We start from the raw sequence: 12536 nt of genomic DNA, 5'->3' as shown, positions 1-12536 counted from the left end.
GTCATGTCAAGCAAGTCTGGCAGGGACCTGTTTTTCCGCTGCTTATGATGCCAAAGTCACCGAGACAAACGTCATCATAGAAAAAAAATTGCGCTCGCTAATTACCCTCGATGAATATTTAGAACAAACACGTCACGCCACACTTTCAGAGTGACGTTTCTTTGCTTTGAGGTAATAGATTGCACGAGGCTTTAGAAGAGATCGAGGTTCCAAAACAAGCGTCTTCAATTTAGCTGCCTCGACTGCAGGACATGTTCAGTCAAATATACGGAAGTACAGTATGTAGGATAAACAGAATACTACAATGGCTTGCTGTGTCGTACCAGATTTACACTCGTTGCTTTTTCAAATAGTGAACAGCTCGCTTTCGCTCGCAGTTCAATATTTAAAAAAACAAACTCGTGTAAATCTGGAATGACACAGCAAGCCATGTAGTATTCTCTATATACAGGTCAAACGAGCATAACTACTGAAAGTTCATATACAATTCAAATATTATCGTTCACATTGCCACATGCACCGGACTTCCAAGAATGAATGCTTTCTGTCTATTACAGTAAGCAAACCACGAAACACAACGTTCAACTTTCCAAGCCTAAAAGTACTGCAGCTTCGGTAGAATTTCCCAAAGTGAATGTCAATTATTTCAGAACGCCCGTACCGTCAATTTTTGCACGATGGGTCGCGAGCGATATTCAGGTAAATATTAAACCAGCATCCCATAGGGAAAAGATGGGGCTGAGATCAAATATGTCACATTGTATATAGCCTCCCGCGCGTGTGTCAATAGTGTGCTATGTATTCATATCATTTAAATGCTTTGGTATCGTAGATCTTTTTAAAGCTTCTCTATTCTGTTTGCTGATGAAAATGCTATTCAGTTTGCCGCCTACACTAGAAGGGAAGGGTATACTTGAGAGAGAGAGAGAGAGAGAGAGAGAGAGAGAGAGAGAGAGAGAGAGAGAGAGAGAGAGAGAGAGAGAGAGAGAGAGAGAGAGAGAGAGAGAGAGAGAGAGAATTCAATCAATCAATCAATATCAATCAATCAATCAATATGAGGTTTATATCGCGCGTATTCCGTGAGTACAGTTCTAAGCGCAGGGATTTATTTTTTATTTTTATTTTCATTTTTATGCAATTTATATCGCGCATATATTCAAGGCGCAGGGATTTATTTATGCCGTGTGAGATGGAATTTTTTTTACACAATACATCACGCATTCACATCGGCCAGCAGATCGCAGCCATTTCGGCGCATATCCTACTTTTCACGGCCTATTATTCCAAGTCACACGGGTATTTTGGTGGACATTTTTATCTATGCCTATACAATTTTGCCAGGAAAGACCCTTTTGTCAATCGTGGGATCTTTAACGTGCACACCCCAATTGAATTGAATTGAACTTTATTTAACAAGGATTAAGATTTAAGGCTACGCCTTTTCTTACAATCTGTCCTTGGGACGCATAGACACACAATGATATAATTAAAAAATTAAAAATTAAAAAGTTAAAAAGTTAACCAACAAAAGGAGGTCGGAAAACTTCAGCACGTGATAATAAAGATAACGATGATGATGATGATGATGATGACGATGATGATGATGATAATGATGATGATGAAGATGAGGCATGAAGAGCATACATATGTGGTTATTCATAAAATCAAATGCATACTATGCAGGTAATTATAAATACAAGCTGGTAGCAATCGAACATGTAGCAATAGTACAACAAAAATATGTTCAGAACATACAATGCACAGCATATCTTTGACGTAATACTAAGTGTGGTAAATCAAAAGGCGTTAAACTACTCAGACATTAAGTGGTTTTTAACACATTTTTAAAAACTTTGTAATGACTTTAAGTGCTTAAAGGATGATGGAAGCGAATTCCAAACTGAAGTACCCGAAAAAGCAAAACTGGTCTTATACAGGTCAATTCGTGGAATCGGTGGGATCAAGTTGACCGACCCATATCTGTGGGTAGCTTTATTAGATAATGATGTAATGTAAATCGGCACTTTACCGTAATACAATTTATGCATGAAAATGGCTTTGTTTAACTTGAGATGCTTTTCCAGTGGAAGAAAGTTAAGCATTTTTAATTTCATATCTGTTGAGGCATTATCCTTTACGATGAGTTTGGCCGAGCGACGATAGAGAGAGTCTAACTTTTTCAAGTGGACATCACTGCTGCCATCCCAGAGCGTCGAAACATAATTAATGTGAGGCTGAGCATGGTGGAACATTTCCAGAGTCCTTCTGTCCGTAAATTGCTTCAACTTGGATAGGAGGAAAACGTTCTTGGCTACTTTCTTGCAAATATGCTGTAATTGTGCCTGCCACTTGAATGAGAGAGAGAGAGAGAGAGAGAGAGAGAGAGAGAGAGAGAGAGAGAGAGAGAGAAAGAGGGACAGACAGAGAGGGACAGACAGAGAGAGACAGAGAGAAAGAGACAGAGAGACAGACAGAGAGAGAGAGACAGACAGAGAGAGAGAGACAGACAGACAGACAAAAGGACAAGAAGACAGACAAAAAGATAGACAAAAAGATAGACACAAAGACAGAGACAGACAAAAAGACAGACACAGAGAGGGAGAGAAAGTACAGAAGCAGCCGAGTAATCAAAATGTGAAAAAAGGGGGACAGCAAAAAGAAAGTTGAAAGTGAATGAGAAAGCTAAGTTAATGGAACGTTTAATTAGAGACAAAAACATGCACACATTAGAAATCGAAAGGGTATTTATTCGCTATCATGAAACAGGAATAGAAAATAACGGCAAAGCAAAATCTATGTTGAAGTACCTGATACATAGGAGATAACCAAAGACATCGGTCTTTCTCTTAAAAAAAAAAAAAAGAGAGAAACAAATACAAGAAAAAGAAGTTATTCTGAAAAGGTTTTCAAAACTCACCTGAACTGATCTGCGAGATGAGATCTGCTTCCGTCAAAGCCGGGTGACTCTCCCCGTTGACCGCCATGGCAACCATCCCCGCGTGGTTGCCCGTTGCCATGCCGTTGCTGGATGCCATGGGCACGGAGTTGTAGAGCACCTGCATGGAACCACCTGCGGTGCTGTAGGGAGGGGGGAACTGAGTGTCATAGTCCAAGAACTGATCCTCCCTCTTAATGGTGGGCAAAGATCCTCCGAACTTTCCACCCCCGTTCATGGTGGAGAGTTCGTCTTCGCTCAGATACGCCAGGGCTTGATCTGGGGAGGGGGTCTGATGGTGTAGGTGTTGCTGCTGCTGCTGATGAAGTTGCTGTTGCTGTAGCTGGTACTGTTGCTGGTAGGTGACCGCGTGGTCAGGGTGTAACGTCTGTCTGATCGCTTTCTGCTGCTGGTGGGTCAAACCTTGCGAAGTGTCGACAGTCTGGTGCTGTTGCTGTTCTAACGGTTGGGTCATGATGGTTTGCGCGGCGATGCGCAGCTTCAGCTTCTCTTTGGTCGTCTGCTTGACGGCCTCCGTGAGGTCTTGCTGCTGGTGATGATGATGGTGAACTCCCGGAGTGCTGGGAAGGCTGCTGCTTGCGACGGGAACCACGGCCTGACTGTCTGGATCGAGAGACACGTGAGCTAATGGCACGAGCACCACTTGCCCTGAGGGAGGGGACGGGGAGGCGGGCACAGCCGGGGATGTAGCTGTTCCAAAAGTCGTCAACACGCCCCCCGGAGCGACAGTGGATGCGGCTACAGTGGCAGGAGAGAGCGTGGTAGAGTAGACAGCCGGGGATGCTGACGGGGGAGAGGGGGTGTGAGGGAGGATGGTGGTGGTGACGGGGGCGGTAGGGGCTGACGCTGGGCTGGGAGCGGCTACAGATGTCGAGGTGATGATGGTGGGGGCGGGGGCTGCAGCGGAATTACTCTGACGTCGGTTGTTTCCGGTGTTCTTCGCCCCTCCACGATTAATGACCCCGTCCTTCTGACCGCTCTTGGCTCGCGACTGTCCGCCCTTCGCTACCCGGCCCTTGGCGCGCGCTCTAGCGGGAGCAGGGGGATCGGGGGCGGGGGCGGGGGCGGAGGTGGGGGCGAGCCTCAAGGTAGGCTGCGAGGAAGAGGAAATGATACAGTGACCACGTGACAAAGCAGGGGCTGTAACCACGGACGCCGTGAGAGTCACTGAACCGTTCAACGCCGAAGCTGCTGATTCTACTACTGCTGCTGCTGCTGAAACTGCGGCACTCTGAGCCCCTCTCTGCCGCGCCGCAACTGAACCTTTACTGGCTTTTGATCGTCCCACAGCAGCAGAAGAAGAAGACGTCTGAACCCCGCTCACAGCCAAAATCCCTTCGCACTCAGTCACAACAACGGACGCCGTAGTAGCCAGCTGATGTTGAACAAGTTGTTGTTGCTGCTGCTGCTGAAGTTTGTCATCAATCAAGAAGTGCGGAATTAATCGTTCGGTCAATGTCCCGCAAGGCTCGCTCTCGCTGCGTCGGAGTAGCCCCTGGGTTTGGCCTATCCTCTGCTGGCTCGGCCTTCTCCCGGCCACTCCCCGTGACCCGATGGTGGTGGAGGTGGAGGGGGTTGTCTTTTGAAGTCTGTGTCCCGCGCTCCCTACGCCCTGTTGTCGAGAAGGGATAGTGGTTAAGAGAAGTATTTAAGGTCAATGAAAGTTTGAACAAATATATATATATATATATGTGTGTGTGTGTGTGTGTGTGTGTGTGTGTGTGTGTGTGTGTGTGTGTGTGTGTGTGTGTGTGTGTGTGTGTGTGTGTGTGTGTGTGTATGTGTGTGTGTGTGTGTGTTCGCGCGCGCGTGCGCACGTGTATGCTCTGCCTGTCTGCCCGCCGGTCTAACAGCCTGTTCGTCTGTTTTTGTCTCTCAATTTATTCAACAGACACGTGCGTATGTACTGTCTGTGCCAGTGTACCATTGTACGTAGGTGTAGTGTCAATGAAACCATTATTACTACTTTTCTTATGGCAACAACAAACAAGTAACCAATGAATGACATTCTTTGTGCTACAATGTCTCTTCTGCTACTAAAAACACGCCAGCAACCATTCATGGAAACTGTGTTTATGTGCCTACGTCACTATTTTACCTTCGGCTTTGTTGGGTTTTTTTAACAAAGAACCCAGGCAGACTGAGGCTACGTAAAATATGAGAGGCAAAGTAAACACAATCAGTGAGGCGCGTATGCCGTGCTTTTTGTGATACTAATCCCTTTAATCCAGATTTTAAAAAAATATATAATATCTGCTATCTAGTCTGTCTTTATAGCTTGTTGTTTGAGACACCTTCAACAGCAACAGTAACAGCCTATTCAGATTTGTGCAACATTTTATTTTATTTTTGAAGAAATATGGTTCAAGTCTGTTGTTACTTGGATTTTAATTTTATATTTTTTGTTAAATTTTATGCATATGTGTTCTTTCGATTTATGTTGACTATACATGTACTACGTTGTTGTGTGAGGCACCTTTCACGGATAAAAATCCAAGTCAGCTTTGCACTAATCTCTCTCTCTCTCTCTCTCTCTCTCTCTCTCTCTCTCTCTATCATCCCTCTGCCTGGACTTGACCGTCGAAGAGAGAATTGAATCCCCCCATATGCCGCTATGCTTAACACTTATAGGCCCCACCAACAAGAACACAGGGCAAACAGAAAACGAAACAAAGAAAGGGGTACGAGTTAAGATGTCATGGGATACACATAAAGAACATGAGGTAAGAGAGCTTATTGACTCGGAATCATTCGCTGGTAAACTCGAAGAGGCGGGGCAGATGATAAGTGGGGATATCGATGGATCAGTAAAGTTGTTCACCCGTGCCCTTAAGGAGGTAACTAAGCCAATGGAAATTACTGTTAAGAATGGTTCTGTTTCGGTCGGTGAGAAAAACAAATGGTTTGACTTTGAATGTCAACAGCAAAAAAGGTTGACACGAAAAGCTCTTCGAAGGTACAAGAAAAACAAAACAGCTCTTGACATGGAGAAGAGAACAGATAAAATCAGTTTTAAAGAATGTGAAAAAGAAGCAGAGCGATGTAAAACGGTATATTTAGATGAAAGGAAGAAGCACAACCAGCTGCTGAAAAATAAAAAGATTACATTTAAACAGAACAAAGTGTCACTTTTACTTGCCAGCATTCATGACCCTCAAAGCTTTTGGAGGGAAATTAGAAAATTCAAGAGAAAGGGAAGAAGCTCGCCTAGCATTAGTAAAGATGACTGGTTTAACCATTTTAACGGCGTGTTTAATAATTTAGCTGCTGGAGCGACTCCAGTTCAACAAACCGAGTTACCCGCGGAAGAGGTTCCGGACCTCGACATGGACGAGCTAAATAAAGATATATCTGAAGGAGAGGTAAGAGAAGCCATTAGAGGGCTGAAAAAGGGCAAAGCAACCGGTATAGATGAAATCCCAAACGAGTTGCTTCGCATCGCAGGTGATGATGTTACTACTTACCTGGTAGAGCTTTTTAACAAACTGTTCCGCACAGGAACATACCCAGCTGAGTGGGCCAAAGCCATTATTCACCCAATCTTCAAAAAAGGCAACGATGAGAACCCTGACAATTACAGGGGCGTGTCGCTGCTAAGCTGTGTCAGTAAACTGTATACTGCCATCATTAACAATAGATTGACTAAGTGGGCTGAAATGAACAATGTCATGTCTGAGTCCCAAGCTGGGTTCAGAAAAGGGTATACGACAGTGGACCATATTTTCACGTTATACGCAGCTGTAAGCAAGCAACTTAAACAACACAAGAAACTGTATGTGGCCTTTGTGGACTTTCAAAAGGCGTTCGACACTGTCAAAAGAGATGTACTATGGAATGTACTGCTCAAGATCGGCATTGGGGGAAAAATGCTTCAAACACTCAGAGCAATGTACTCAAACGTATTATCTTGTGTTCGGTGTAACTCTGACTACACGGCCTTTTTTGAGTGTATGCAAGGTCTCAAACAAGGATGCTTGGCAAGCCCAAGCCTGTTCTCTTTTTTGATTAACGAACTTGCGTCTGAAATGATTCTAAAAGGGAGGCATGGAATTCAACTTCTTCCGGGTGAAATTGAACTATTTATCATGATGTTTGCTGACGACATAGCATTGCTCTCAGTGACACCGGTGGGACTACAAAACCAGCTAAATATATTGCATGAAGTTGCCAACAGATTAGGTTTAAAGGTAAACAAAGAAAAAACAAAAGTGTTGGTATTTCGCAACGGTGGATACTTGGGGAAAAACGAAGCCTGGACATTTGGTCACGACAACATGTACGTTACCAACTCGTATAAATATCTCGGCTTAACCTTGACCACCAAAGTTTCCATCCAACGATGCTTTGAAGACTCTATTGTACGAGCTAAGCGTGGTGTTATCGACATTTTTAGAGTTCTGTGGAATATTGGATGTTATGATCTAAACCTTTTTTTCACACTCTTTGATACACAGATTACCCCCATATTGCTATACGGTTCAGAAATGTGGGGTTGTTTTGATTGCTCTAACATTGAAAAGGTACACATGTTCGCATGCAAACGGATAATAGGTGTTTCCCCTCAAAGTCCCAACTGCATGGTATACGGAGAACTCGGTAGATTTCCCCTATCAGTTCTCGCTGCTACCAGATGCGTTAAATACTGGTTGCGGCTAAATCGCCTCCCCAACACAAGATATGTAAAAATGGCCCATGTGATGATGAGGAACATGGCAGACAGAGGGACAGACAATTGGTCCGCTAGGGTCAGGAACCTCCTATGTGAAAATGGGTTTGGACATGTGTGGACGTACGGCTATGTCGGCAACGAAAAACACTTTATCAAGGCTTTTCAACAACGCCTAAAAGACTGCTTTATCCAGAACTGGCATAGTAAGCTGGAAGACAGTGAGAGGTATGACACATACAAATTGTTTAAACCTGATTTTGGAAGAGAAAGGTACCTTGACCAAATAGACAATCCATATATTCAAAAAGTGTTCACAAAATTCAGACTTGGGGTTTCACCCTTGATGTGCAACAAACAGAGATACTCTGCAAACGGTTCCCATGTTTGCCCACTTTGCAGATACCCTCACGAAAACGAGCACCACTTTCTTTTTAAGTGCCCAGTATACTCGGATATAAGAGAAACTTACTTGGAAAATGTCTTTGAAATTGGTCAACTCGAAAACTCGTCAATGCAGATACTACTAACACAAAACAAAAGTAGGTTGTGGGCACTCTCCCGGTATACATTTTATGCATTCAGGCATCGACAGCAACTGCTAGGCTAAAATGAATGTGTGTAAATGATTTCCGATCGATATGTTTCAACCCTTAGCACTGTATTATGCACTTGTTCTTACTTGTCTCTGAGAGAGTATACATTGAAATGGAAACTCTACTCCCCCCTTGTACAAACACAACAGTGTGGTTTACAATAAAAATTCTGAGTTCTGAAAAGTTCTGAGTTCTCTCTCTCTCTCTCTCTCTCTCTCTCTCTCTCTCTCTCTCTCTCTCTCTCTCTCTCTCTCTCTCTCTCTCTCTCTCTCTCTCTCTCTCTCTCTCTCTCTCTCTCTCTCTCTCTCTCTCTCTCTCTCTCTCTCTCTCTCTCTCTCTCTCTCTCTCTCTCTCTCTCTCTCTCTCTCTCTCTTTTTCTCTGTCTTGTCTGTCTTGTCGCTCACCCTTTTTCCTACGACCAAAAGAGAAGTAGTCTAAGTCCGCATGACCTGTACCTTAACAGGTCAAGACGGTACTGCATGTAGCGAGTTGTCAGAGCCAATAATATGCCACTAAAAACAGCAGGAAAACATCATGCGACCTCAGCAAGGCGAGAACAAACAAGTCGCGTAAGGCGAAATTACTACATTTAGTCAAGCTGTGGAACTCACAGAATGAAACTGAACGTAGTCCGCCGCGAGTGCAAAACGCAGTGAAAGTGACGAGCCTGTTTGGCGCGGCAGCGGTTGCGCTGTGCTTCATAGCACGCTTTACTGTACCTCTCTTCGTTTTAACTTTCTGAGCGTGTTTTTAATCCAAACATATCATATCTATATGTTTTTGGAATCAGGAACCGACAAGGAATAAGATGAAATAGTTTTTAAATCGATTTCGGAAATGTAATTTTGATCATAATTTTTATATTTTTAATTTTCAGAGATTGTTTTTAATCCAAATATAACATATGTATATGTTTTTGGAATCAGAAAATGACGAAGAATAAGATGAAATTGTTTTTAGATCGTTTAATAAAAAAATAATTTTAATTACAAGTTTCCGATTTTTGAGTCACTTGAGAAAAAGTGACTCTATGTAATCGGTCAGTGTTAGTCTGTCCGGCCGGCCGGCCGGCCGTCCGGCCGGCCGGCCGGCCGGCCGGCCGTAGACACCACCTTAACGTTGGACTTTTCTCGGAAACTATCAAAGCGATCGGGCTCATATTTTGTTTAGTCGTGACCTCCAATGACCTCTACACTTTAACGATGGTTTCGTTGACCTTTGACCTTTTTCAAGGTCACAGGTCAGCGTCAAAGGAAAAATTAGACATTTTATATCTTTGACAAACTTTTCTCGGAAACTATCAAAGCGATCGGGCTCATATTTTGTTTAGTCGTGACCTCCAATGACCTCTACACTTTAACGATGGTTTCGTTGACCTTTGACCTTTTTCAAGGTCACAGGTCAGCGTCAAAGGAAAAATTAGACATTTTATATCTTTGACAAAGTTCATTGGATGTGATTGAAACTTTGTAGGATTATTCTTTACATCAAAGTATTTACATCTGTAGCCTTTTACGAACGTTATCAGAAAAACAAGGGAGATAACTAGCCTTTTCTGTTCGGCAACACACAACTTAACGTTGGGCTTTTCTCGGAAACTATAAAAGTGACCGGGCTCAAATTTTATGTGAACGTGACTCATTGTGTTGTGAATAGCAATTTCTTCCTGTCCATCTGATGCCTCATATAATATTCAGAACTGCGAAAGTGACTCGATCGAGCGTTTGCTCTTCTTGTTAATGACCAAACTCACTCATTAGTTTTTAAGCCACCAAGCTGAAATGCAATACCAAACCCCGGCCTTCGTCGAAGATTGCTTGGCCAAAATTTCAATCAATTTAATTGAAAAATGAGGGTGTGACAGTGCCGCCTCAACTTTTACAAAAAGCCGGATATGACGTCATCAAAGGTATTTATCGAAAAAAGGAAAAAAACGTCCGGGGATATCATACCCAGGAACTCTCATGTCAAATTTCATAAAGATCGGCCCAGTAGTTTAGTCTGAATCGCTCTACACACACACACACGCACACACACACACACATACACCACACCCTCGTCTCGATTCCCCCCCCTACGTTAAAACATTTAGTCAAAACTTGACTAAATGTAAAAAGGGGGGAACAGACTTCGCCGAAAGTCAGCCATTAAACCCCCGATGGCGCAATTAAAGGCTTTGACTGCAATAATAATAACTCTTCATTGTTATGCCCGGAGAAAAGCGAAACGACGGAGACATCAGATAGCTAAAAGACACCTTCCTCCCCGTAGAGATTATCTTGGAAATCTTCACAGATTTGCTCAGCTTTTACAAAGGACAATCTCGAGCATCCTTACAGTCAGCCATATACAAAAGTCAACAGCCAAGCTAGCTGCTTCCTATGCCGAGCGGGATTTTTTTCTTAAATTTAACTCGTAAACTGACAGAGGTGTCAGTTGAAAAGAAAAATCATCAACAAATATAATATAAATAAATAAACTAATTAACAATCTTCTCTGCCCAGAAATTAGCCAGGCTGCTGTCTAGTGGTGAGTGTACAATTTTGGAATGACGCTCTTATCTTAAACCTGAACAGATGTATGATGGCTTACAAGATAGCTATAACAAAAAGTAATTAGAAAGCCTCCTGGAGAGATTTCTAGCAACACCCCCCCCCCCCCCCACCACTCCCCTTTCCCCCTGAACAGATTTGTCGTCACTGAAGAGCTAAACAGTGTAATCATAACTTTTCATTGCTTGACAACAAAAATGCTTAATAGGGGCGTCCCGAGGAGAGGGCTGTGTCTACCGGACAGTAATGTTGTCATTTGCCCGATACCTACATGACTCTTCCACCTGCCTGGCTGTCACTCACGGAGACGAGATAACTGATTATTATGGTCTTTACCAGCGGATTTGCTATCCTATAATCACCACCTATATTGGTCCCCAAAACGCCAGGACATTATTTTGTTTCTCGAAGGCGGTGGTGTGTAGCTCATGACATACGTACACCTGACGAATATTACTGAAACAAATATGTGTGACTAATTGTCAACAAATAAGTTTGCTTCTTCCGTGTTCGAAAAAGTTAAAAACAATCTGTTTTTCCTTGTCAGAGTTCTAAATTATACTTGCGAACCTCCGTATCTTTATCAAAGGGATAACACATTTGTCGAGTATACAGACGACACAAAATAATAGCTGTAAAACCCTTTATTCAATGCATCTGAAAATACAAACGTTGAAATAGTTAGCCAACAGAAAACACATCTGAAATATGTGACCCTCCACCACGAAATGAGTCGCATGTCACCTCGCGCGGTTCTGCGTTAGGCTTAATATAAGTCCGGGAAGTGTCTTGTAACAGTGTGAGGGTCACCTTAGTCACAGGCTTATAACTCAAACAGTTTTCGCTCTTTTCTAAAACGGTTTTCACCACTGGATAGAGCATAAAAAACTGTTTAGGAAAATGTACAAATATGAAAATCATGCAAAGGTGACATGCGACTCATTCCGTGGTGGAGGGTCACATATGATTAAAATTGATGAGGATCCGTGTGGGGAAAAGGCCACGTCAAGGCTAGAACGGATGAACTACACACACAAAAGATTCCACCTAACCAGATTTGTGTCAACACAAAGACGTGTAAAACGTAGAGATTTATTCTCTGTATTTTTCTTTTCTTTCTTTGTTTACATTTCTTCTTTGAGTGTACCTTTATCATTAACACTACTTTCAAAAAGCTTGTTCTCTGTATTAAATCTGTCATGCAATACCACAAAGTTACCCCCCCCCCAAAAAAAAAGAAGAAATTAACCAAAAATAACAAAACATAAAACCACCCACTTTTTCGCCAATTAAAATTAGGCGATAAACAGCAGTCCCGTTGCCATAGTACACCTTCATCGAAGAAACGTTTTAAGTTGGTTAGGGCGGAAGAGGAGTGGATCGCCAGTCTTCAATTAATGTCGTGGGGTTTACAGTGAACCAGTTGAGGTTTAAAGGGAGAGGAAAGTGATGGATGTATCTGTGTGTAGAGTACAAGGCCGTTGGAAGGCTGTGGGTTTGTAGAGCAAGACGCGCTACATAAAACTACACTATGAGGACGCGACCTGTGCTCTTTCTTGGGAAAAAAAGTCTTCCTATGCTTACTCTCTCTGTCTCTCTGTCTCTCCTTTATCTTTGTAAAATAAAGTTCGTTTGTTTGTTCGTTCTCTCTCTCTCTCTCTCTCTCTCTCTCTCTCTCTCTCTCTCTCTCTCTCTCTCTCTCTCTCTCTCTCTCTCTCTCTCTCTCTCTCTCTCTCTCTCTCTCTCTCTCTCTCTCTCTCTCTTTA

General features: G+C 42.9%; 1 protein-coding gene and 1 long non-coding RNA gene across 2 annotated transcripts in view; both read right to left on the bottom strand.

Moving 5' to 3' along the window:
- Nucleotides 1-12536, bottom strand: part of LOC138966286 (uncharacterized) — a 470291-nt gene that overhangs the window by 235171 nt on the left and 222584 nt on the right. The window lies entirely within an intron of this gene.
- LOC138965924 (AF4/FMR2 family member lilli-like) overlaps nt 1-12536 on the bottom strand; it is a 72835-nt gene that overhangs the window by 24392 nt on the left and 35907 nt on the right. The window contains exon 4 of the mRNA XM_070338004.1: nt 2918-4568. Coding sequence (XP_070194105.1) covers nt 2918-4568 — 1651 coding nt within the window. The remainder of the gene's footprint in view (nt 1-2917; nt 4569-12536) is intronic.

Source organism: Littorina saxatilis, linkage group LG5, assembly GCF_037325665.1.
Source record: "Littorina saxatilis isolate snail1 linkage group LG5, US_GU_Lsax_2.0, whole genome shotgun sequence".
Taxonomy (NCBI): domain Eukaryota; kingdom Metazoa; phylum Mollusca; class Gastropoda; order Littorinimorpha; family Littorinidae; genus Littorina; species Littorina saxatilis.
This window is presented reverse-complemented; position numbering and strand designations above follow the sequence as displayed.